Raw genomic sequence first — 23,179 nt, 5'->3', positions numbered from 1 at the left:
GCCGGGTGCCGGGCCCCATGCCCGGACGCCAGGTGCACAGCTTCCTCCCCTTGCAGCCGCCAACCCGGCCGTCACGGTGAACGGGTAGATGAGCCCGTGAGTACCCGACTTCAGATGGTGGGATCTGGGTGTGGTGTTCGGGCCGTTTTCGTGGAACCTGCTGCAGGCCAGGCCCAGACCAAGCCCTCCACAAGCAGGAACACCAGGAGGCTCACCTCTTTGGTGATGAGTCACATGATGACAAGCTGAAACATAACCTTTTGAAAGCCAGATTGAAACCAGTATCTCAGAACCATCGTATGTGATGCCGGGGCAGCCTTGGATCTCCTGGTTTGCAGATGCGGATGCGGAAGGAGGCCTTTCTGTTTTCCTCCAACCTCTCACTGTGTGTCTCTGACTTACAGCAGATTCAAAGCGCCATCTCAGGCACTCTCAGCCCCCAGGGAATCGTGGTGCCGGCGTCTGCGCTGCAACAGGGGAACGTCACCATGGCGACGGTGGCAGGTATGCCGGCGAGAAAGGGCCGCTCTTGTCTTGAGCGCTTGTGGAGAAGGCCTTCCTGTTAGAACGGAGAAGTGCGTCAGCATAATTTCTAATCAATGCCAGTTCCTGAGACAGGAGTGGCAACATCTAGAGCCCTTAGAATTGAATGCGCCTTCCTTGTTTGAATTCCCAGTAACAAACAGTAGATGCAAGGTTTTATTATTTATTTATTTATTAAAAGATTTTATTTATTTATTAGAGAGAGAGAGGGAGAGAGAGCAAACACAGGCAGACAGAATGGCAGGCAGAGGCAGAGGGAGAAGCAGGCTCCATACCAAGCAAGGAGCCCGATGTGGGACTCGATCCCAGGACGCTGGGATCATGACCTGAGCCGAAGGCAGCTGCTTAACCCACTGAGCCCCCCAGGCGTCCCGAGAAGAAAGGTTTTATATAGGAGTGGACGACATATAGCAGAACCCGCTGTGGTTTGCAGGTGACGTCGTTGTTCCCTGGGCTCTTGGCAGCACCTGGACAAGCTTAGGTGGTGTTGTTAATACTTGACAAACAAGAGTTCATTCTTGGTATTACTTGTATAGTGAAACCCACCGCCGGAGGGGACGAGCGCTGCGGTCCCCTGGTGCATGTCGAACATCGCAAATACAACATCGTCGTGAGAATGGACTGGGGCGTGTAAGGAGGGAAAAATTTACACCGAAAAGCCCCGTGTGATAGTGTGCAGGGAAACCCCCGCAGGAAGATGTATGCATGTTTGATCAAAAAAGACGATAAAAAATATTTCACACCATCACTGGGTCCTTCAGTACTGGTAACTGTGGGGAGAGGAGGAAATAGAGGCCGACAAAGAGGGAACCCCAGAATCCAGGGACGCCCTTGTGCCCTGTGCGGTGGACACCTTGCCGCCTGCCCCACACTGTGCACCCCACACTGTGCCCGCGCCCCAGAACACTGCCCTGCCCTCGCAACTGTTCTGCCCCGGCCCCTGGACACTGCCGCGCTCCGCTGCGCGATACCTCCTGCCCAGGGCCCACACACCCCACAGTACCATGTCCCCCCTCGGTGCCCCTCCCCTTCCCAGAGCCAGGCCTCACTATAGATGCGGGGACACTTTGTCCGGGGACGTTGTTTCAATAATTTGCAGTGACGGGTCCGCCAGCAAAGTACTGATCACTTGAAATAGTTTAAAAACCGCATCAGACTGCAGGTTTTATTCCTTCCATACGCACGTTGAGTATATCGAGAATATGGTTTTAAATCCTTGAGACTTAAGAGTCTTTTAATGTCTTCCTTCTTGAGGTGGCACCGTGTACCAGCCCGTCACAGTCGTCACTCCTCAAGGCCAAGTAGTGACACAAGCGCTGTCGCCTGGCACGATCAGGATCCAGAACTCGCAGGTGCGTGTGTCATTCCCGCGGGCGGGGTTGGGGCTGAGGGGCACCACGTGGGGCACAGTGGGTCCCGGCGGGAGCTGTCCTCGGCCTGAAGACCACGGTCTCGGCCAGCTTTCCCGTCGCCGTCTGCAGGTCACCTTGATGTCAGCGCGTCGTCTCTCGTCTACCCTTCATCTGTGTCATTGTAAAAAAGTCTCCAAGTTCAGAAAGTCTAAGAAAGCCAGAAAAAAGTCAGCCCTGACCCCTTTCCCTCAGCAGCCACTGTCGTCCAGCTGAACGGTGGACTGCGTAGCTGTCCCTGGCTCGGGAGATTCGAGGCCGTGTGGACGGGCTCTTCCCGCCCCAGGTCAGCCGACCGAGACCCCGCAGACCATGGCCAGGCCCCTTCTCGGGGCACCTGCTGGGCCAGAGCGCTGCTTCAGGCCAGTCCTGGGGGTGGCGGGGCACTTCCTCAAAGCCCTCCCACAGCCTGTGGGAAAGCCAAGCCCGGGCTGCCCCTTCCCCGCTCCCCATGGCCCAGTGGAGGCCCTGCCCGAAGAGGAGGCCGGTGGGCTTGTCCTGCCCTTGGCCGCCCGCCTCGAGGGGAGCCCTGGCTTCGAGAGCTCGGGAAGGAGCTTCGTGGGCGGAAGCCGCAGGTGGACGAGCCGTTCTATCTGTGCCTGTGCGGGAAGAGGGGCTCGGGCTTAGCCCTGCGCCCGCCGCCGTCGGTCCTGGGCACTCACGCACCCTCGTTAGCCACGTTTAGCTGGGTGTAAGTCAGACAGTCGTGTTTCTCTTACCCGCTCACATTTAGGAATACAGATTCTGCTAGTTCTTTGTCTTTGGCCTGCACAGGGGTTTCCCACAGCCTCTGGGCGGCCTGGAGGCCCAGCTCCGGAGATGCTGGTCTCCCTCGAGCCACAGCAGAGGCCACAAGGCCTGAGGGGGTGGTGGTGCACGGGCTGGCGCTGCCAGTCCAGGGCTTACTGCCTCTTGCTGCCTGGACAGAGTTGAGCTGGGGCTTGTCATCTGGGCACACGGGGTCTCACCAGGCCCCACCGTGGGTAGAGGAGGAGCCGGACTCCGCCGGCCTCGTCCCTAGATCCCTGGCCAGCCCGCTGTGCCTGGAGCTCCCCATTCAGCAGGGCGGAGAGCGTGAGCGCCTCCTGCTACCACAGGGAGCTGCCTTTAGAGAGACACACTTCAGAGTGAGGTGCCTTCCTTGTGTGGCTTAAGAAGAAAGTTCTCCGGGGCGCCTGGTGGCTCAGTCAGTTAAGCCTCTGACTCTTGATTTTGGCTCAGGCCTCGGTCTCAGCCCATGTTGGGCTGCACACTCAACGGGGGTCTGTGTAGGATTCTCTCTCCGCCCTCCGCCCTCCCTGCCACGCACTCACTTGCTCAGATTCGTAAATCCGTCTTTAAGGAATAAAAAGGAGAAAGTTTTCTACTTGCCTGAATTTTCTTAGACGGAGAGGACTAGTTTAGCAGGGGACACACAGAGCTTGTGTTTCAGTAAAACCCCTTTGGATGCACGTGACCCTCCCCAGCACTGCTGGGCAGACAGAGGGACACAGCTCCCCTCCCTGTGGCCCGTGGGCTGTCTCTGCCCCGGCGCTCCGTGGCTCCAGCCCACCGTGTGTCTGTCCCCTCCCCGTAACGCTCCTGCCGAGTCTGGCTTCTAGGGCGGCAGGGCCAGGAAGCGGGAGACACGAGCTACCTCGGGTTTGCAGCAGAAGCGCAAACAGATTGCCGGGGGGGCCCAGGGTGCGGGTTTCTTTGAGTACGAGCTGTGCGTGGTCCGCGGGTTTTTGTTGTAGCTCTTTGGGCTGCTCTGGCTCTGTTCTTCCCTTTTTCTTTTCTTTGCGGGGGGCTGGTTCTTACTGGGCTTCAGGTTATTGGGGAGAGTAACTGAACCAGTGACATGGTCTGTTTTAGTGTCAGAAACCATCAGGGTTGGTTTTATTGGGAAGACCGCTGTCCGTCCCAGGTCACGCCGTCACTCTGGCCAGCACCGTCCACGGCAGCAGTGTGGTGGCAGTCCCTCCCGGGCCGTCCCCGGCCTGCCCTGTCCTGCACTGTGTCTGGGTGCATCGTGGGTGCACACGGGGCAGATAGTAACCCTGCCCCTCCCCCCCAGAAGAGAATTGGCCACGGGGGCCCCATTCTGACCTAGAGCCCGTCAGGAGGGGCAGGGTTTGGCGTCTTCCTGGGGCATCTCTGTAGGAAGCTGTTTCTGCTTCTCAGAACAAGTTTTCGGGAGAAGAGAGGCGGCTGGGCATTTCCCTGACGCCCACCCGGGACACTCTCGCTTCATGACTGTCATTTACGTGTTTTAGGTTTTTGCTGTTTGGCCCGTGACAAGGTTTTCTGTCTCTGTTTAACTCTTATTTTGCCCTTTTTTTTTTTTTTTAAAGAAGATTTTATCTATTTATTTGACAGAGACAATGAGAGAGGGGACACGAGCCTGGGGAGTGGGCGAGGGAGAAGCAGACCCCCCGCTGAGCAGAGAGCCCGATGCGGGGCTCGATCCCAGGACCCCGGGATCATGACCTGAGCCAAAGGCAGAGGCTTAACAACGGAGCCCCCCAGGTGCCCCTTATTGGGCTTTTTTATATCCAGTTGTGTGTCCGGCTCATCGGGCAGCGTGCTAAGAGGCTTGGAGCAAACCGCCACCTCTCCTGCCCTGTTCCTTCCTCTCCGCTCGGGCAGCTGCTTTCCGATCCTGCGGCTTTCCTCCCGTTTCGAACTGAAAATCCTCCCTCCTGACTCACCCCCGAAGCACCCGGATTGGATTCTCTGTCTGCGGTCGGGCCTGTGCTCCGCATCCCACCCGATGACCCCCACCCCGGGCTTGCCGCCCCCGCCCTGTCGGCGCTTCTCACCGCGCAGCCGCACTGTCGTCAGCACGAGCCTCACCTGGTCTCTGAGCCGAGTGTGTAGCCGAGATCGCAGGGCTTCTCTGGTTCTCGTGTTTCTGGCTGAGTCACAAGCACTTTACTGTCGCCCCTGGCCTGGCTCTCCTGGTGCCGTGGCCCACAGCTGGCTGAGCCTCGGGCGCCCCGCCGGCCGGAAGGCACGTGGGTGTCACTTGCCCCCAGAAGCTCTAGTCCTCCTCTTTTCGGGGCTCTTCTCCATCCAGGCTGGGCACAGGGCGTGTTCTTGAACTTCCCTTTGACGCTGCCTTGAGGAGTCCCTTCTCCTAGAGCCTCGGTCCTCTCCTTTCTCGGCTTCACCCCCTTCTTGGAGAGCTCCCAGGGGAGATGCGCGTGGGAACTACGTTTTGTTGCGACGTGGTGAACCTGAAGATGACTTTATTCTGGTCTCGTACTCAACGCAGTCTGCTTACAAGTAGGGTTTCCGGATAAAATCGTAGGTGGGGGCGGGGAGCACAGTGTCGGGGGCTCCAGCCACCGCGTTGCAGTGGGAGGAGGTCCCGCCGCTGCTTTCCCGTCTGCTGTGTTCTCTGCTCTCAGATGCCCCTTCTCGGAGCTACTGCCGAGCCCCGGCAGACCTCAGGTCCGTGGGTGCGGGTGGGTGGGTGGTCCTCTCCCGGACGTCTCGGGGACATCCCCGCCCCCAGCCCGAGCCCCGTAGACCTTCTGAGCCAAATCTCTGCATTTTGGTGTCATTTCGTATTTGCCTTTCCGTCGACCTTCTGAGCAGGCTCCTTCTGCGCCCCGCTCCGTGCGGGCTGGGTTTCCTAGACGCCTCCGTGCCCGCTGCGCGCCTTCCAAAGTAGCCCCCATTTTGGCTTCGCGGGCCGCCGGGTTGTCTTTAGCGTCCGCCTTCTCTCTCTTCTGCATCTCCGCGCTTACGCGGGAGCCTGCGGTTTGTGGCGGCGGCCTTCCGGTGTCTGGGGACAGTTGGCTGTCCTCAGGACTGTCCCCACGAGCTGCCAGAAGCTGCTGGGTGCGTGGCCGGGGTAGTGCACGGGCTGGCCTCCAGAGGCTTCCTCTAGAGAAGGGCTCTCGGACTTCTTGCCGGCGTAGGCCTGCTTGCAAGGGCGGGGGTGGGCCGGGGTCTCCCATTCTGCGTGTAGAGTCCCCTCACCCCCTTTCTGGCCTTGCCCCTCCCACTGTGCAGCTGTGTCCTGTGTGTCCCTGGTCTCCTGCGGGGCCGGTCGGTCATCTGCAGAGAAGGATGGGCGGGGGCTCTCGCTATGGAAACGCACTTCCAGCCGCTGGCCTGGGCCCTTAAACCCCCCCGCTTATCCTGTCCCCGGCTTTGCTGGAGCCCAGCAGGGCCAGCGGCCGCTCCACGCAGAAACCCCGTGGCCTGCCTTCCTCACAGCCTCGTTAGCACTCGGGCCCCTGAGGCGCATCTGTGAGGCGAGGCGCGCGGGCGGCTGTCATCTCACACGTTGGCTTTAACCCCGCGCAAAACAAGCAACGCTGAGCGTGTGTGGAATTTTGCGAAGAACATCGTCTGTTAATTGAAACAAATAAGGCAGGTGAGCTGAAGTTTGGCCCCGGGGCTCTGAAGCTCGTATTCCAAGTTCATTTCCTGTTCCTTCTCCCGTGCGCACAAACACGAGCGTGGAGGGGTGCTTGATGCCGGCCGCCTGCAGTCCTTTGACAAAGAAGCACATTTCAAAAAACACTTATGCCCTTCATGATAGTCCTGATTTTCGAGACGCTTTAGATACAGCTAGTGTCTCTGTGCTTCTGTAAGTCATAACTGGTGTCCGTTTCCGTGTCACTGTTGAGGCTTTTAAAGAGCGTATCTTTTCCAAGCTCTGCGCAGCCCGAGGATGTACAGACGATACAGTGACCGCCTCAAAACCACGTTCCAAGCGCTCACAGCTGTGTCTGTGGATAGTCACGCTGAAGCTCACCTTCTTCCTTACCAAGTCTGGTTCCTACGCTAGGTTCCGAATTCATGCGTGCACAGTGTCCCCGAGCATCTGTGCCGAGGGCCTGGGGAGCGCGGGGGCTTTTCTTCCTCACCAGGGTCGTGAGCGCTGCCGTCTGCACAGGCAGGCCGGGCGTGAGCTGTGGCACCTGCGGCCCGCGAGGCTGACCCATTGACGCCTTCTTCCGTTGGGGCGAAAGACACGCGAAAGACATGAGAAGTGCTATGCGTGCTGGAATGGGCAGAATGTGCCCACACTGTCCTCGGAGCTGAGGGAGGCCGTGCCCAGCGCGGGCACCATGGCCCCTGTGCCCTGTGCCCACACTGTGTGCGCGGCTGTGTCTCCCCTCTGCTCAGCCCACGCGGCCGCCTTTCGCTGGCTGCCCTTTTGCCTTCCTGCCCGTTTCTACTGATCGCCTGGGATCCTCGGCTAGGGGAGTGGGTGTTGTTACGTGTTGTCACGTCTGTGACTAGAGGGCACGAGGTGAAAACATGTGGTGGGACAAGGGCCATGGGACGCACGTGTCTGCCGGTCAGTGGCTCCGAGGCCCTCTGGGCTCGGCTCTCACCTGCTGGGTGGGGGCCGCTGCCTGGGAGACAGCGGGGTCCGTAGTGAGACTGCGGAGGGCGCCGCCCCCACAGGTGAGCTCGTGGGGCCCAGCCCACCCCCTCTGAGGTCGGCACGTTGTTTATCCATAAGACCTTTGGGTATTTTGTCCATCTGAAGTCGCGAGCCACTTGCGTATGTCGTGATTTTCTGTGCTTTCTAACGTTATTTTTCCATTGTTTAAAAGCTTCAGTTGCAGTTAAACCAAGATCTGAGCATCTTGCATCAAGATGATGGCTCCTCTAAGAATAAACGGGGTGTTCTGCCGAAGCATGCCACCAACGTGATGCGATCGTGGCTCTTCCAGCACATAGGGGTGAGAGCGCGGGGACCCTGGCAGCAGCGCCCTGGGCGCTTCCCCTCCACTTCCACTCTGCGGAGAGCACACTGTGCGTCGGGCCTGGCTGTCCTGGCTGACTGTGTCAGTGTTGGGGGGGACGTGGGACAGAGGAGGGTGACCACACTCTGGGGGCTCTGCCTCAGGGGCTTAGTCGGGAGGGCCCCGCTGCCAACCAGGGAGTCCTCTCCACTCCTGCTAATCACCTCCGTGCCGCGAAGGGTGACCCAGTGAGCTGAGGTTCGAGAAGTGGGCAGAGAGAAGAGTTTGGGCAAAACCTGGAAAAACAGTGACATCTTAGATATTGGATTTGAGCAGAGGGTGTGGTAAGGTCAAAGACTGAGCTGTGGACAGAGGGGCCGGCACACGAGCTTGTTGAACTTGAGATTGCGTCTGGCCCCGCAGACAGACCGGGCGCACACACGTTGTGTCTGCGCACCTGTTCGCTCCCCCGGGTCGCGACCACACCTTCTCTGCGGGGGTGTCCCGACTAAGCAAGCACATGCTCGCTCGCCCATTTACTGGGCAAGACGTGCTTCTCACGAGTTGAGACCCTCAGGCCTCATGCTGCTGCTGAACTTCGGGGACGCATGTGACCCTGAGCAGCCTGGGGGACCACCCGGTCTGGTGACCAGGGTCAGGAAGGGCCAGATCGGCTTTTAGGGGAGTGTGCAGTGAGACTGAGGCAGGAAAGTGGCCACTGCCTGTCCTGTCCAGGCGGACAGAGAAGCCTGCAGGGGCGTGTGGGCACAGATGCAGTGGCCTTTCTGTACCCGGAGGGTCGGAAGGTTGTTGGGTCCATGGTCAAGGGAGCGAGACTGATACAAAGTGAAGGTCCAGCAAAGCTTTATTTCGTGCCAAGCATCGAGAATCAAACTGACCGGCCAGGGCCGTCTCTTACAAAGAGGCGACCCCTCCCAGCCTCACAGACTAACTTTTATAGAGCAGAGGCCCTGTGGTCGAGCCTGGCCACACACAGGTGGCCGATTGAATTACAGTTCACCCATAGTAGCTATTTGAACTAGCCTACCACTCTGGTCAGAATTGGTGCCCAAAAGGCAGGGCCCACATTCTCGGGTGGTAAGGGAGGTGCTTTCCTGATGGGATGTCTCCACCTGGCTTGACTCAGTCTTGTCTTCTGGGCTCTGTCACCTCCCCCTGACCTGACACGTCCTGCTATCTGGGCTCTGTTATCAGGGGCTGGTCAGTCGTATTTGACTGGTTTCCCAGACTTGTTTCTATGGACGTTCCTCTTGCGGGGGGCAGGGTCGATCTAAGTTTACTGCATAAACAACAGAATGGCTCGCTCTGGCTAAGTAGGCCCTTACAAAGGTCAGGAGGCCCAGCGGGGGCCGCCCGGCAGCCACGGGAGCCAGCTCTGTGGCCGGTGCTCGCCTTCCTCCGCAGCCCCGGCCGCCTGCTGCTCCCGACTGCCGCGCAGTGTCGGCAGCTCTGCCCCTTGGCCTCCCTGGCCCCCGCTCGTGTCTCTGGTTGCCACCTGCTCCCTCCGCAGCCCGCCCCGCTCGTCTGCAGCCCGTTGCCCCGTGGCTGTCAGCGGGGAGTCCTGGTGCCCCCCTCCACACCCACCCCAGGGCCGGCCGGTTGCCTGAGCCCCGGGCCTCCATGTGTTCCCAGTGCCGGTCTCCGTCCTCGCCCTGACTCACGCCGGGCTGGCACCAGTCTCTGTCACCCTCTGCCTTCCGGGCATCAGCCTGTGTCACTGCCGACCAGCACCCCCTTCTCTCTCACTGATGCCAGGCTCCTTCCCCGAGAGATAGCAGTCGGAGGAGCCGCCGACTCCAGACGTGGAACGGGCACGGGATGTCACTGAGCAGTTTTGGGGTGGGGACAGGACCTCTCTTCCTTTCCCTGGGGGGGAAGGCCCTCAGGGAGCCCAGGCCAGCCCGCCTGGGGCGCTAGGACCCCCCGCTTCTCTCCTCTCCCGCTCTGCCGAGCCGTCCCTGTGTGCGGGCCACGGCAGCACGGGTCTGGGGACGACAGTGCCGTCTCTGAGTGGTGCGGCCGCACCTGGACAGTTGTCCTAAAAGGAAAAGGTGTTATGGGTACAGTGGTTCAGCGACGTTCGTCCTACTGGTGGGACGACTCGGTTTGTGGTTTCGGGCCCATCTGTTTGCTGGGAAGTTACACAGCTAGTTCCCGTGGGACACGAGGGCTGGGGCGCCCGGCAGACCCAGGCAGAGGGGGGCGAATGAGACAGCAGGGTCCCCCAGCCCTGTCCCCCCGGGAGAGTGCCACCGTGTAGCGTGTCTGCGCTCTAGGAGCACAGACGGTGTCCTTGAATGTTTTCATGATTCCTAGAACAATAAACTCTCCTCACAGGTTGATGTAAAATGTTCCCCTTTGTCCCCCCTTATGAGGCGTTTTCTGCCTCTTCTGGCCCTGGTTTCTTCGGAACACAGCCCTCTCGGCAGCCTCCCTGGCCTGGGGCGACGGTGGTTCTCCCACACAGCAGGGTTGGTCCTGCTTAGTGCACTTGGCTTTCCTGCCCCCTTTGCTCTCACGGGCTCCTCACCGGCCGGCGCGGCGCTCCCATCCCCGCACGCTCCGCCCCAGGGCCCCGTGCGGTCGCCGCCTGTCCGAGGGAACAGACACCGCTGGGGAGGCCGCTCTGGCCCGAACCGTGGTCCCTGTGGTCCTGGTCATGTGAAGCGACGGCTGCCCACGCCGAGTGTTACTCGCGGTAGCTCCTGCCCCCCGTGTCCTCCGGGGTCCCGGGCCATCTGGAATCAGGGACTCTGGGGAGGCAGGCTTTAGACCCCGTGTCCTCCGGCTTCTGCGTGTGGACAGTGACCAGCCGGAGAGAAGGCGCTTGTTACCGTAGATAGAAGAGATTCCTTTGGTCCTTCTGTCGGTTTTGATATGTACCTTCCGGTTTAATTCTGCTTTTTCAAGTGGAGTGTTTTCATCATACGAGGAAGAGGAGTGTAACAGGTGCTCCCGCCCCATCCCTAGGCGCGGCTCTTCACGGACCCCGCACGCTGACCTGGCCCTGGGCAGGTCCTGAACCGCCAGCCGTGCACCCCCGTGTCCCTTTCCTCTCCCAATGCCTGGGACGGAAGCATGTCGCCCTGTGGGTCAGGCTGGGAGCCGCCGGCCCCGCCCCTTCCCTGTGTCCCCTACTTACCCAGCTGGAGGATGGGGACTGTGTGTGCTTTCCGGCCTCGGCTTCCTCGTCTGTACGACGAAAGTCACTGTGTGTGATGCCCGTGCTGTGGCTTGCTGGGTCCGAACGCCATCGTGTGCCTCGGTGAAGCGGCCCCTCCAGGACAGCAGGGCGCGGCTCTTGGTGGGCCTGGCACCCTCGCCTTGTCTCTGAGCCGCTCACTCGGTCTCGCCTCGGCCTGTGCGGTGTCTGCCGCGTGCTCGGGCGGTGCGGGGGGACGTCCTGCGACACGGTTCTAAAGTGAAATCGTAAGACTAATGAGGTTTTGGCAGGAAGTGCTATTGCTACTTACCATTTTTTCGGTAATGATTCTTTGTATCTTTCTATACTACCTAGATAAGCTCGAGTCCTTTTAATCCCCGCCGGTGATGCTAACCCTTCTTTTTATTTCTAGCACCCCTACCCGACAGAAGATGAGAAGAAACAGATTGCTGCTCAGACGAACTTGACACTACTCCAAGTGAACAACTGGTAAGAGCCGCCCGCCCTCCGGCACGGTGCCACTCCCCGTGATGGAAGCCTCGAGAATCCGCTAATAAGTAGTGGGATTGGTTGAAGATGGCTGAGTCCTTTTAACGGGTGGCACTGTGTCCCCAGAGTGCCAGAACTGGTGGTAGGATATTTGAGAATAGGTCAGCACACACTTTCAACTTAAACCTTTCATCCTCGCTACGGACTTTCCTCTGCAGCCTACTCGTCCGGTTAGAGACGTGCTTCTCCGAGGGCGCCTGGTGGCTCCGTGGGCTAAGCATCCGACTCTTGATTTCGGCTCAGGTCGTGATCCTCGCGGTCATGGGATCGAGCCCCGCGTTGGGCTCCGCACTGGGCATGGAGCCCGCTTGAGACTCTTCCTCTCCCTTTGCCTGCCCCCAACCGCTTGCATCTGGCCACACAGTCTCCAAAGAAAGTTTCTCCATTGTGGGTCACCACTACGCCCGAGCCTCGCATTCATTCAGAAACATGATGTGTCTGGCGATGGGCTTCCCTGGGCGGTGCCTGGCGGCGATGAGGCGTCCTGACCCCTGCTGCCCCTCCCGCCCCTGCAGCTGCCCCACCTTTGTCCCTTTGTTCAACTCTGAGTCGGGGAGGCGGCCCCTCTGCTGTCCGTATGGTGGTCCCACCCCCACAGCAGGACGCGGGGTCCTAGGAGGAAATGCCCGGGATTGGTTGACTTCGCGAATAAAGTAGCCTGTTGTAATTTTGGTGTCACATGCTACGGTGGACGCTTGGACCCCGACCACGTGCACTCCCCTGAGAACACAGCTGCTGATGTGACGGAGGGCGTTAAGGTCTAGGGTGCACCTGAGGCTGTGCGCGTCTGTCGTCGGTCTCTTGTTCCCACTCAGGAGCGGGAAACAGGATCGGCTAATAAAACGGGCGTCCGTAAAAGGAAGCACAGACTCTACCACTTGTAAACACTGTTCTCTTTTTTTTTTGTTTAAAGATTTTATTTATTTATTTGACAGACAGAGATCACAAGTAGGCAGAGAGGCAGACAGAGAGAGAGGAGGAAGCAGGCTCCCCGCTGAGCAGAGAGCACGATGCGGGGCTCGATCCCAGAACCCTGAGATCATGACCTGAGCCGAAGGCAGCAGCTTAACCCACTGAGCCACCCAGGAGCCCCGACACTGTTCTCTTTTTTTTTTTTTATTAGAAGATTTTATTTATTTATTTGAGAGAGAATGAGTGAGAGAGAGCATGAGAGAGGAGAAGGTCAGAGGGAGAAACAGACTCCCCAAGGATCTGGGAGCCCGATGTGGGACTCAATCCTGGAAGTCTGGGATCATGACCTGAGTCGCAGGCAGTCGCTCAACCACCTGAGCCACCCAGGCGCCCCACTGTTCTCTTTTTAACTGTTAAAATTTAAATTTTAGGGGCACCTGGGGGGCTCAGCGGGTTAAGCCTCTACCTTCTGCTCAGGTCATGATCTTGGGGTCCTGGGATCAAGCCCCTCATCGGGCTCTCTGCTCAGCGGGGAGCCTGCTTCCCCCCCCCGCCCCCGGCCTGCCTCTCTGTCTGCTTGTGATCTCTGTCAAATAAACAAATAAAATCTTTAAAACAAAATTTACATTTGAGCAAGCTCAGGCGCCTTCCAGTAGAAGTGACAGAATCTCCCAACGTACGCAGCCGTCTGGGCAGGACGGACGGGTGTGCTTCGGTCGCACTGAGTATCTGTAGCCTTGCGTTTGGGCCATTGTTGGAGCCTTGGGGACCAAGAATACAGTCGTTGGATTATTTCCTATTAAATCTTTTAAACAGCATTCACCAAAAAAAAAAAAAAAAAAAAAAAAAAAAAAAAAAAAAAAAAAATTCACCTGTGTTGTCGCTGTGACGTTTGCAATGGCCCAGTACCTTCCATTCCCTGGTGCATCCTGGACGCTGTCCATCTCGGTTTAGTCCTAAGGACGGTCAGCTGATTGGAGCTGGACGTTAGAGTCCCTTCTCCGGACAGCCCGATGCTGCTTGTTGTTGGTCAGCCTTCTTCTTTTCCTCATCTGTTAACTTCCTCGAGCTCCCTAACTTGCTGCTCTGTCACATTGCCAGAATTTTCTGATCCGGAAGGTTTGACACCCGCTTTTAAGGTTTTTTTTTTTGTTTTTTAAAGATTCTATTTATTTATTTTACAGACAGAAATCACAAGTAGGCAGAGAGGCAGGCAGAGAGAGAGGGAAACGGGCTCCCCGCGGAGCAGAGAGCCCGATGTGGGGCTCGATCCCAGGACCCCGGGATCATGACCTGAGCCAAAGGCAGAGGCCTTAACCCACTGAGCCACCCAGGCGACCCTGCTTTTAAGTTTTACATTAATAACAGTTTACTAGCACGATTAGCATAAAGTTTCTAAAACCTTTTCATCTTTGTAGCTACTTTTACTTTGTGTGACTTTGTTTCCTTTGACGTTTAAAAAAAATCCCACGCTGGGCTGACCTTGAGCACCCCCTCAGCTTGTGCCCCTGCCACCTGGCGGTTCTGAGTGAGGAGGCTGGCGAGGCAGATGCTGAGACGCAGCAGCGGGCTTCCGTCCGCAGGCAGTGGCGGGGGTCAGCGCCGAGCTGGGGGCTGCCAGGGCTCCCCTGTGACGACCGCTGCCCCCCGTGCTTGTGCTCCAGGGACCAGATCACGGCCTGCGGCTGCGGCTTCTGTCCCCTCCTTTCCACTGGAGAATGTTGCAAATGCTAGGATTTTAGGTTTAAGTCATCTGTGCACCCGGCGTCAGGCTCGCTCCCGGTGGAGACAGTGAGTGGCGCGCTCTAACTGGGCCATCCAGGCGCCCCGTGAGTGTCCCTATGTTCATGTGGCCTGGGAGCAGGTGCGCCCTAGTTCTGCTTTGCACCTGGGCGCCTGGAGAGCGGGGTGTGGCGGCAGACCAGCGCAGAGCCCCAGTCTCCGTGGAGCTTGTCTTTCTCTGACACCCAAACACGAATCCTTGCCCTCATGAGGACCCCCTGCTGGGGGTGAGCGGGCTCGGCCCCAGTGAGAGGTGACCCCCTCCTCGCCATACTCCTAGAGGAGGAACTGCTCCTAGGCTTGGCAGGTGCAGCTGTGTCCTCCTCCGAGTGTTCGGTCAGAACAGCTGCCGGCTTCTGGAGGGCAGGGGTGGTGGTCCAGAACTCTGCTCCCCTCCCAGACCCGGGGGCACCGGCTGGGTGTGGGGAAGGTGCTGGCCGAAGAAGGCAGACTTTCCAGGCACATACTTAAAGTCATATTCCCGCGTGGGACCGTGCGCTCCTGCCACTCTGCTCGTGTGGGATCTGGTCCCCGCTGGGGCTGCTGGGTCCCGTCTGGGTCCCCGGGGGCGCTGTCGCAGCACCCGCACAGCTGAGGGATTTCAGACAGGGGCCCCTCCATAACTAGCCTGTTCCTTGGGGTGTCGAGGGCCCACTCCGACCCTACAGCTGCCCACATGGAGGTGACCACGAATGGACGGAGCACCGTCTGCCCCGGGAGGGTCGGGACTGTGGGGTCGTGCTCCTGGCGGTCCAGGATGTGCTCAGCAGGAGGGCTGTGGGAGGCCGTAGGAGGGCCCGCCTAGTGACCGCTTCCCTGGGTTGCCCTCCACGCCCAGGTTCATCAACGCCAGAAGACGGATTCTTCAGCCCATGCTGGATTCTAGCTGTTCAGAAACTCCAAAAACTAAGAAGAAAACTGCTCAGAACAGACCGGTCCAGAGGTTTTGGCCTGACTCCATTGCCTCCGGAGCCGCGCAGCCGCCCCCCAGCGAGCTGGCCATGTCTGAAGGTGGGCCACGGGGTGCTGGGGGCGGGGCGGGGGGGCGGAGCCCTGAGCTCCAGCTGTGCACAGCTGCCGTGTTGACCTTATCCGCAGAGCCCCGTGACGGAGGCCTGGAGTCCCGACTGTGTTCTGTTCGTTCCCCTCCGTGTGCGCAGGGGGCTTCCCTCGGGCTTCAGTGCGCAGCGGGGAGCTGTCCCCCCTCACCACCTGCCGTTCTGCCTTTTTTTTTTTCTTAAATGTCGGGGAGCCCCCGCGGCCCTGGTCCTGCTGTCGCTGGTCCCCTTCTGACCCGTCCCTCTCCCTGCCTGATCTGTGTTTTCCAGGCAGCTTTATGCTGGCGACAGCTCTCCAACGTTTGGCTCGTTTGGGTCTGCGTGTCCTTGCGTGTGTATAATGGGTGTTATTAGCTCATTCCTACTTTCTCGGGCGTATTTTCCTCAGCCGCATACTGTTGCTACGTCGGGAAACTTGGGGGCCCAAATACCTGCTCTGTCACCCCTCCCCCACCCCTTCCGGGATTGCCGTTGTCCATCTGTCCTTACTGGTGTGCTTTCCTGCGTTTGGGATTCTGTTTCTTGTTTCCACTGTCTTGATGGCTCCTGTGTCTGTCTTTGGGCATCACTGAGCTCGTCTTCTGTGGCTGACCTGCCACCGGGCCCACCGCGGGTGTGTTTTGGGGAGATATTGTCCTGCTCATCTCCAGAAGTTCCGGAGAAGTCTTTTCTGCCTCTCGTGGCTCCGCTTCCTAGAACACAGTCCGAGGAACTGTTCTGACGCCCTCCGCTGCCTCTAACATCTCTGTCCTGCGCTTTCCGTTGGCTGACTTTTGTCCTCACTGAGGGTCGTCTCCCTGCTGGCGCGTGCCTGGGAACCTTGCTTGGACTGACGCCAGGCCCTGTGAGTGTCGCCTGGCTGGGGGCGGGGCTTCTGCACGGCCGCGTGTCCTCCTGAGCCGCGTCCTACCACGGACGCTACTGGGGACGGTCTTTGTGACTGGTCCTTGTTTGGTGACCCAGGGGCGCTCAGTCCTGGGCTGACTGCGCAAACCAAGGCAGGACTTTCGATTGCCCCCCTTCTCCGGGCCCCCGCCCCCCGTGCATTCAGCGCTCAGAGGCCTGGACAGCGTCCTTGAGTCTTCTCACAGGCTTCTCTCCCAGGGCTGGACTGTGTCCCCCATACGTGTGCGGACCCATCCTCCGCCCAGTGTACGCGGGGCTCCCACAGCCGAGCTGGCCAGAGGGCTGGGCTGGGCTCTCCATGCTGTGCTGTAAACCAGGCTTGACTTTGTTTCCCGGTTGTGGTGCGTGCGTTTACAGCTGGGCCTTCACGGTTTGGGTTTTGATACACAGTGGTCTTCAATTTTTATTTAAGTAATTTGTGTTTTCAGGTCCTGTTTTCTCTTTTAATCCAAGAATTAGTTAGGGAGGTATTAGTTCTCTCTCCCTCCGCCCCGCCTTGCCTCCTTGGAAAAGACAATCCCTGCATATCGGGGTAGAAGTTCACACAGAACTCTCCAGTGGAAAGTGATTTTCCCTCCATCCTGGCCCCCGATCCTCTCCAGAAACCGTCCTCAGTTTCTGTCTGAGCTCCCAGGGCGCCCCTGACACGACCCGCTGTGCGGAGACCACAGGGCCTGAGTGAAGCTCTTTAAAAGGGTTTCCCCGATTTGACCTGCGACGCAGTCTCCTCCTATGTCTGGAGGCTTTCCCAGACGAGCGCACGAGGCCCCCGTGTGTGAGTGACGCAGGGCACCTCGCGGTCCTGCAGCTTCTGTCCCTCGGCTGCTAGGCCGGAAGGCGCACGGGGACGGGCGTGTGAGAGGGCTCGTGGCCTCTTCTGTTCTGCTCGTGACACTGCTTTCCGCCCCGTGCCCCTGTGTTCTTGTCGTCCTGACCCGAGGCCTCGCGTAGACCAGGAGCGTTGAGAGCGTGTTAGCGAAGGAAGGGCCGAGGCGGATCCTAGAGGCCGTTTCCCAGCCCCTGTGGAGCGCCCCAGAACCGGAGGTCACATAAGCAGGCAGCGCCCCGCCGCGTGACGGAGCGTCTCCCTGCGTGGAGCTGATTTTCCCCTCCTGCCGCAGGAGCCGTCGTGACCATCACCGCGCCCGTGAGCATGAGCGTGGACAGCCTCCAGTCCCTGTCCTCGGACGGCGCCACCCTGGCGGTGCAGCAGGTCATGATGGCGGAGCAGAGCGAGGACGAGTCCGTGGACAGCACAGGGGACAGTGGGGCCGCGCTGGGCCCCGCCCACATCAGCGGCCTCGTCCTGGAGAACAGCGACTCCCTGCAGTAGGCTCCGCGCGGCCCAGAACCGTGGGGCCGGCCGGCCTGCCTGCAGTTCGCGCGGCAAACCTTTTACACAGTTTTATTCTACTATGTTTTATATGTAGATAGAGAAGAACGCACTTTTGTATTTCATAGGACGCTTCAAGAGCATCTCTGCTGGTGCAGCGACTTCTTTCGAGCGTGCGCGTGTGTGTGTGTGTGTGTGCGCGCGTGTGGGTTTTTAAGGAAATTCTTTAAAGGTTTAACGCTAAGAATGTGATGAGTGGCGAACACCCCTGTGAGCCCTGAATTAGATTAAGGAATAGTGCTGCCATTTTCTAAAAAACGACGCAGTTTTAACTTAGTTCTGTGGCTGAAGCAGGTCTCAGTGGGCTGATCTCTCTGTGCGGCCCACGGATTCGAAAGAAGCTTCTGCGTCTTACAGCTGCCGGTGCCAGGTGGACGCCGCACGGTGGCAAAGTGGGCGTGGCTCCGCGGTGGGCCCTCTGAGCACACGTAGGTTCTCGCACATTCCGTGAGCCTGTTTCATTTGCTATAGATGAAAAAGAAACTCCTATTTTTACCTTGCTGGAATTATTGGATAAAAAACTATTTTTATAAATTCGTTATGAATTGGATGACTATATTGAGGATAAAATTTCTAGAGGACAAACAATACATGCTTACTTCTTCAATTTGGAATGTTGTGAACTGACCAAATTTCACGAACCTGCCCAAAGTTAGCTCGCATTCCATGGTTCTCTGCTGTCCCAGGCGGGTGGTTCGTATTTACAACTATGAAGGAAGCAGCTGTTGAATGGAATTTTGGTGCCTGCGAATTTCAGTTGCGTGAATGCTCACGTCACATCTCACTCTCAATCCGGACATAGACCCGAGGGATTGCTAACAGGGCTAGTGAGTCAGGTGACGCGGCGGCCGCGACCGGAGAACAGCCACTACCTGTGTTTCTGTCTGACTGCAGTTAAATGGTCACTGCCTGAATCTGACTGCAGTTAAATGGTCACGGCCTGAATCTGACTGCAGTTAAATGGTCACTGCCTGAATCTGACCGCAGTTAAATGGTCACGGCCTGAATCTGACTGCAGTTAAATGGTCACGGCCTGAATCTGACTGCAGTTAAATGGTCACTGGCCCAGCTAGCTGTGTGTTGCTCTAGGACGTTTTCGTCAGCCGTGTGTTACACGTAGAATGTTCATCACAAACTAATGCAAAAACGTCCTCTACCCGCTGCCTCCGAGTGAGGGCCCATAAGCCATGCTAAGCTCTGTTACGTAATTAACATCTCCCCGAAGTGACCCGGGGACCCAGACCGGGGCGACAGCGTGACGGCGTACTCTCCCGCCGTCGGGCCCGGTGTCCGTTTTCCCTCCTTGTCCGTTGTTGCTTTGGCATTTCCAGAGCCCTGCCCCTCGGGCTTGCGCACACGAGATTTGGAATAATTGTAGGACTTGCGCTTCCGGGGGACAAGACAAACCAGAAGAGGAGACTGGGTTTTGTTTCCTTTGTTTTCATGTAGTTGCAAGTGGGGCTCTTTCTCAGAGCAAAACCAAGCCGCCTTGTCTCGTGAAGTCTTTACATGGTCTGACACGGGACGCCCACGGTCCGTGTGGCCGAACGGGAGTTCGTGGCCGGGAAAGTCGCCCGTTCTTGAGGTTCGACGGCGGTAGGTGGCTGCAGACCGCGCTGATACTGAGGGACATTCAGAGCGAGGGCAGGTTTTGTTCTGCACCTGACTTCTTCCCCCCAAATTTATTGATTAAAGTTAATCACGGAAGAGCATTTCCTAGATAACTTAGAAGACAGTTAGACATACTTGGAAATTTCTCTTAAAAATATTTCAGGAGCTTTAGAAGAAAAACACAACTATTGACTCTTGGCAAGAGAATCACATTTGTAAGCAGCGGTTACATTCCTTATTTATAAATGGTTTGTAATGTTTTCAGCAAGTCTACCCCAGTTTAAAAGATGATTTTAACTTGACCTGAAGTCTGGTATTGTTGAACTTCTTGAAGCGAGGACCTGTGGAGGCCGGCCGGCTTCCTGCGGCCGCAGGTCCCTGGGCCTCCTAGCCGCCCTGCTCCTTGGGTGAGCGCAGATGTGCTCCTGGTGCGGACTCCCGGCTGTCCCGTCTCCCTCCCACGCAGGGACTCCAGGGGTCACCAGATCTCTCCCTGCTCAGGGATCCTGCAAGGGGCAGCCCAGTCCAGGGCTCCTGTGCAGAGTCCCACCCCCCACTGGCCTGAGGCCTCGGGGCCCAGTGATGCCGCGCGCTCCCTCTGGCTGAGCCTGGGGTTCTCGGGCTCTCCGTTCTCACTGGGCTCCGAGCACTGGGATGAGCCGTTGAGAGAGCGGCGCGGAGGTTCCAGCAGACTTCCCGGGACGCGCAGGCGCCCATGCGGGGCTGGGCATATGGCAAAGCCGACTGGGGTCAGAGAGCCGCCACCCAGCGCACTGTCTGTCCATCTGCATTGTAGAAACCTCCATCCCCAGCCCTCCGGCATTCCAGAGCAGCCGTCGAACGTTCCTTTTTGGTGAGCGGATGTGATTCTGACCTTCCACTAGAAGGTGCCTTGGATACGTTCTGAGGCGCAGAGGAAGCCGGCCGTCCCCTCTGGGCCACGGCTGAGCAGGGAGCCCGCCAGGCTGGGCCGCTGCCCGCCCACTCCGCCTGCAGTGCGCCGACTGCCGCCAGCCCGGGGAGGATGCTGAGTGAGGGGGGCGGCCTGGGGGGGCCTTCCCTGCTGGGCGAGCGGCCTGGGCTTGCCTTCTAGACACAGTCGAGCACACCCGGTCGGAGGGAGAAGGCCGTCTCTGGCCAGTAGTGACAGAAGTGACTCCACGGTCTGCCTTCGTTTTAGTTACGTTTGGTCTATGAACTGACAATCTTTAAAATGTGAATACTGTAACAATATGTTTTCTGGGATTGTTGTCTTTCAAAGGGATTTTTGTGAAGCATTTGATTTATCAAAGCAAAAAAAATTAAAAATAGAAACACGCTTTATGGATGTTTTATTTTCTAAAAGCTGATGTCACCGCAAGCTGCTTTTCCATTTTAAGTGGAACATGGACATCATTGACAGGTTTTGCTGGTGACGTGGGGGTCATGGGGAGCCCTGCGCTTTGTCCAGGAACGAGGAAGGAACGACCCGGACGCAGCGGTGCGCCTGCGTTTTCAGGGGTCCTCCCTTAAGTTCTGTTCCGGGGGGGGGGGAATATTGCAAAGTTTTTGTTTGTTTTTTATTGTAGTTTATCAGAAACCTAATTATTTTGGTAGGAATGAGGAAAGATTCACCAGCAAAGGGCTGCCTTCCGCAGGCGTGTCGTGAGCGGCGCCCAGCGTCGTTTTGGACGCGTCGAAGAGCCACAGTAAAACAGCGTCGGAAAACATTTTCTTTGTAGTCCCGTGTGCTCGCACTCCCCCCAGACGGCTCACGCTTCGAGGCCAAAGTAAGCAGACGTGCGTGTTTCTAAAGGGTACACCCGAAACGGTAAGTCTCGCAGGCGATGAGAACCGGCTGTGAAACGTAGTGTTTCGGGAATCGACGGAAAATGGAGCGTCTGTGCCGCCCCTGCAGCTCCACTAGGTCGGAATTCTAACCAGGTGAGACCTCGGCCCAGTCTCTAACCCCCTCTAGGCTTCAGGTGCTTCGTTTGTAAAAGGAAGAAATTGGAGTATAAGGTTTATTCTAGCACAGAAATAGTATTTATAACTAATCCAATGCTGCCCATCCATCTACAGAGAGAAGTAAATAAGTCGTGATCTAGCGAATCCTGGAGAGAAGAAATATGCCTGGACTAGTTTTCCATTTTGTGACACCGCGCAGAGGTCAGAAGTAATGTCTACTACGTTTAGCCCCGATGCTGTGCTTAGAGACGCTCTTTAACGAAATTCTTAACACAGAGGATTTTTGCCCTTTTACAGTGAGACCCTCTTATCTTCACTAAGACCTAAGGTCTCGGTGCCATTTTTCAGCTAAAATTTGCAAAGCTGCAGAACTGTGGCCTCTACGCCCACGTGACGAGGAGATGAATGCTGGGCTTGGACGCGGGCTCCGGCTGGCTTGCCGGCCGGCCGCTGTCCCCAGCACCCTGGCCCTGAACCAGGTCCTGCCTCCTCCCCGCGGCGGCTCTTCCCGCTCTGGAAAGGGCTACTTTGTCTGGCTTAATTGAATGATTTAGTATTTTACGCACAAATAATATTTAGAAGGCATTATGTTGCACAGGTGTTTCCATTTCTTATGTTGTGACTTAAGTGAGCCCAAAAGTTCAACGCACAGAAGCCAGTTTGGTTTTACTGCAGACGAGGGAGACCTTTACTGCAGTGGTTTGACAAGGAACCGTTTAAGGAGGTCGAGGGCTTCAGTTGTTCAGGCTTTTTTTTTTTTTAGAAAACAGCTTACAGAAAGAAAGAGGTATATTTTAAAATTTGTTGCTTTCTGTTAACTCGATTTTCTCTAGTAGTAACCCAGTAGTAACTACTCACTGCTAGGAGTGACTAGTGAAGCCCATAAGCGTCTACACCGCGTGTTGGTGTTGGCTGGAGGTCTGAAGCCCCAAGTTTGCTTAGAACAGGACGGCGGGGCTGAGCGGAGAGGCCGAGAAAGGCGTGTTTCTAGGAGTGGAGGTGGCGTGTGTGGGGGACGTTGGGTGGGGCCCCCCAGAGGTGATCGCGGCTTCTAGCAGAGCCGGAGAAGAGGGGGAGGCAGATACCGGGGGTCCCGGAGAGGTGACCGCAGATCAGTAGGCGGCTCTGAGGGAGTGTGTCTTTGTGACCTCGTGGAAGACCTTGTAAGACCCTAGACACGTAAAGACAGGCTAACCCAGAAGTGGACTTGGCCAGACCCGCAGGGAGCGTCTCTGTTGCGCGGAGGCCACTGTGGACTGGGAGCGGGCGACAGACCGAGTGGGCCGTGCTTCTGTCCCGGCGCCTGCCACCACGAGTCCTTACTGGCCGGGGTTCTGGGGTCCTGCGGATCCAGAGAGCGAGACGGGCAGTGGCCAGAGAAGCCCGGAGGACAGGAGCCGGCAGTCAGGCCGGATCCGGGCGGCCAGCGAGCCCACGGGGGAGCGTGGCCGGCCCTGCAGGTGGCTGTGGCTCTCGAGCCGAGGTGGGGGTGGTGGTTCCGAGTTTGCCTGGAAGTGGGAGCTTGGGGTTAGAGCATCACTGGGACCCCTGCCGCTGGGACCTCCTCCCGGGGCTCCAGGGAGGGGAAGCCGGGGTGCTCTGGCCCCACGCGGCCCGGCCAGGGGACTGTGTCCACTTCCCATGCGGACCATGGTGTAGACACTCCCTGGAAGTCAGAGCCAAGGGGACAGGGCAGGGCTGCGTGGAGGGATGCACCTGTGGGGGCGGGTGCCCGAACCCGGTGACCGTAGCAAGCTTGTGTTCCCAGGTCTGCTTTGGAGGACTGCTTTCTCGACAGGGTGGGGTGCCGCCTAACTGCTGATGGGACGGATGGAAATCTGGGTTGATCTGGGGGAACAGCAGAGACCCGGTAGATGGTCCTCATGCCCCCGGCGGGCGTACCCCTTCTGACAGGCCGTGAGCATGCGTGCGTCTTTTGAACCGACCTGCTGGGTTTAGGTTTCACTCTTGCTTTTACACCTTCAGAATCCTCCAGCCAGACCACTGTCCCGTGTGTCTGCCCTGCCGTCAGCTTTCGGCAGGCCCTGCACCCGGGCCCCCAAGGGGTCTCCCTGCTCCTGCCCCACCCCTGCAGAAGACCCCGGCGAGGCCGGGAGGTGGTGGGCAGGTTCTGGGGCACCCGCAGTGCCGCCCACCTGTGCCTCTGACCACAAACCCGGCCTTACAGA

General features: G+C 58.0%; 1 protein-coding gene across 8 annotated transcripts in view; it reads left to right on the top strand.

Annotated features, from left to right (window-relative positions):
• Positions 1-20,364, top strand: part of PKNOX1 (PBX/knotted 1 homeobox 1) — a 62,834-nt gene extending 42,470 nt beyond the window's left edge. For 6 of the 8 annotated variants that reach the window (XM_045084418.1, XM_004762236.3, XM_004762235.3 and 3 more), the window contains 6 exons: positions 405-504; positions 1,798-1,895; positions 7,517-7,645; positions 11,245-11,321; positions 14,914-15,086; positions 17,161-20,364. In XM_045084418.1, coding sequence (XP_044940353.1) covers positions 405-504; positions 1,798-1,895; positions 7,517-7,645; positions 11,245-11,321; positions 14,914-15,086; positions 17,161-17,372 — 789 coding nt within the window. In that variant the 3' untranslated portion in view covers positions 17,373-20,364. The remainder of the gene's footprint in view (positions 1-404; positions 505-1,797; positions 1,896-7,516; positions 7,646-11,244; positions 11,322-14,913; positions 15,087-17,160) is intronic. The other 2 variants (XM_045084423.1, XM_045084424.1) reach the window with 2 other exon arrangements.
• Positions 20,365-23,179: the final 2,815 nt, after the last annotated feature.

The sequence above is a fragment of the Mustela putorius genome, unplaced genomic scaffold, assembly GCF_011764305.1.
Source record: "Mustela putorius furo isolate JIRA1106 unplaced genomic scaffold, ASM1176430v1.1 tig00000765_pilon_pilon_pilon, whole genome shotgun sequence".
Classification (NCBI taxonomy): Eukaryota; Metazoa; Chordata; class Mammalia; order Carnivora; family Mustelidae; genus Mustela; species Mustela putorius.
Note: the sequence above shows the minus strand (reverse complement) of the source record. Positions and strands in the feature narration are given on the sequence as shown.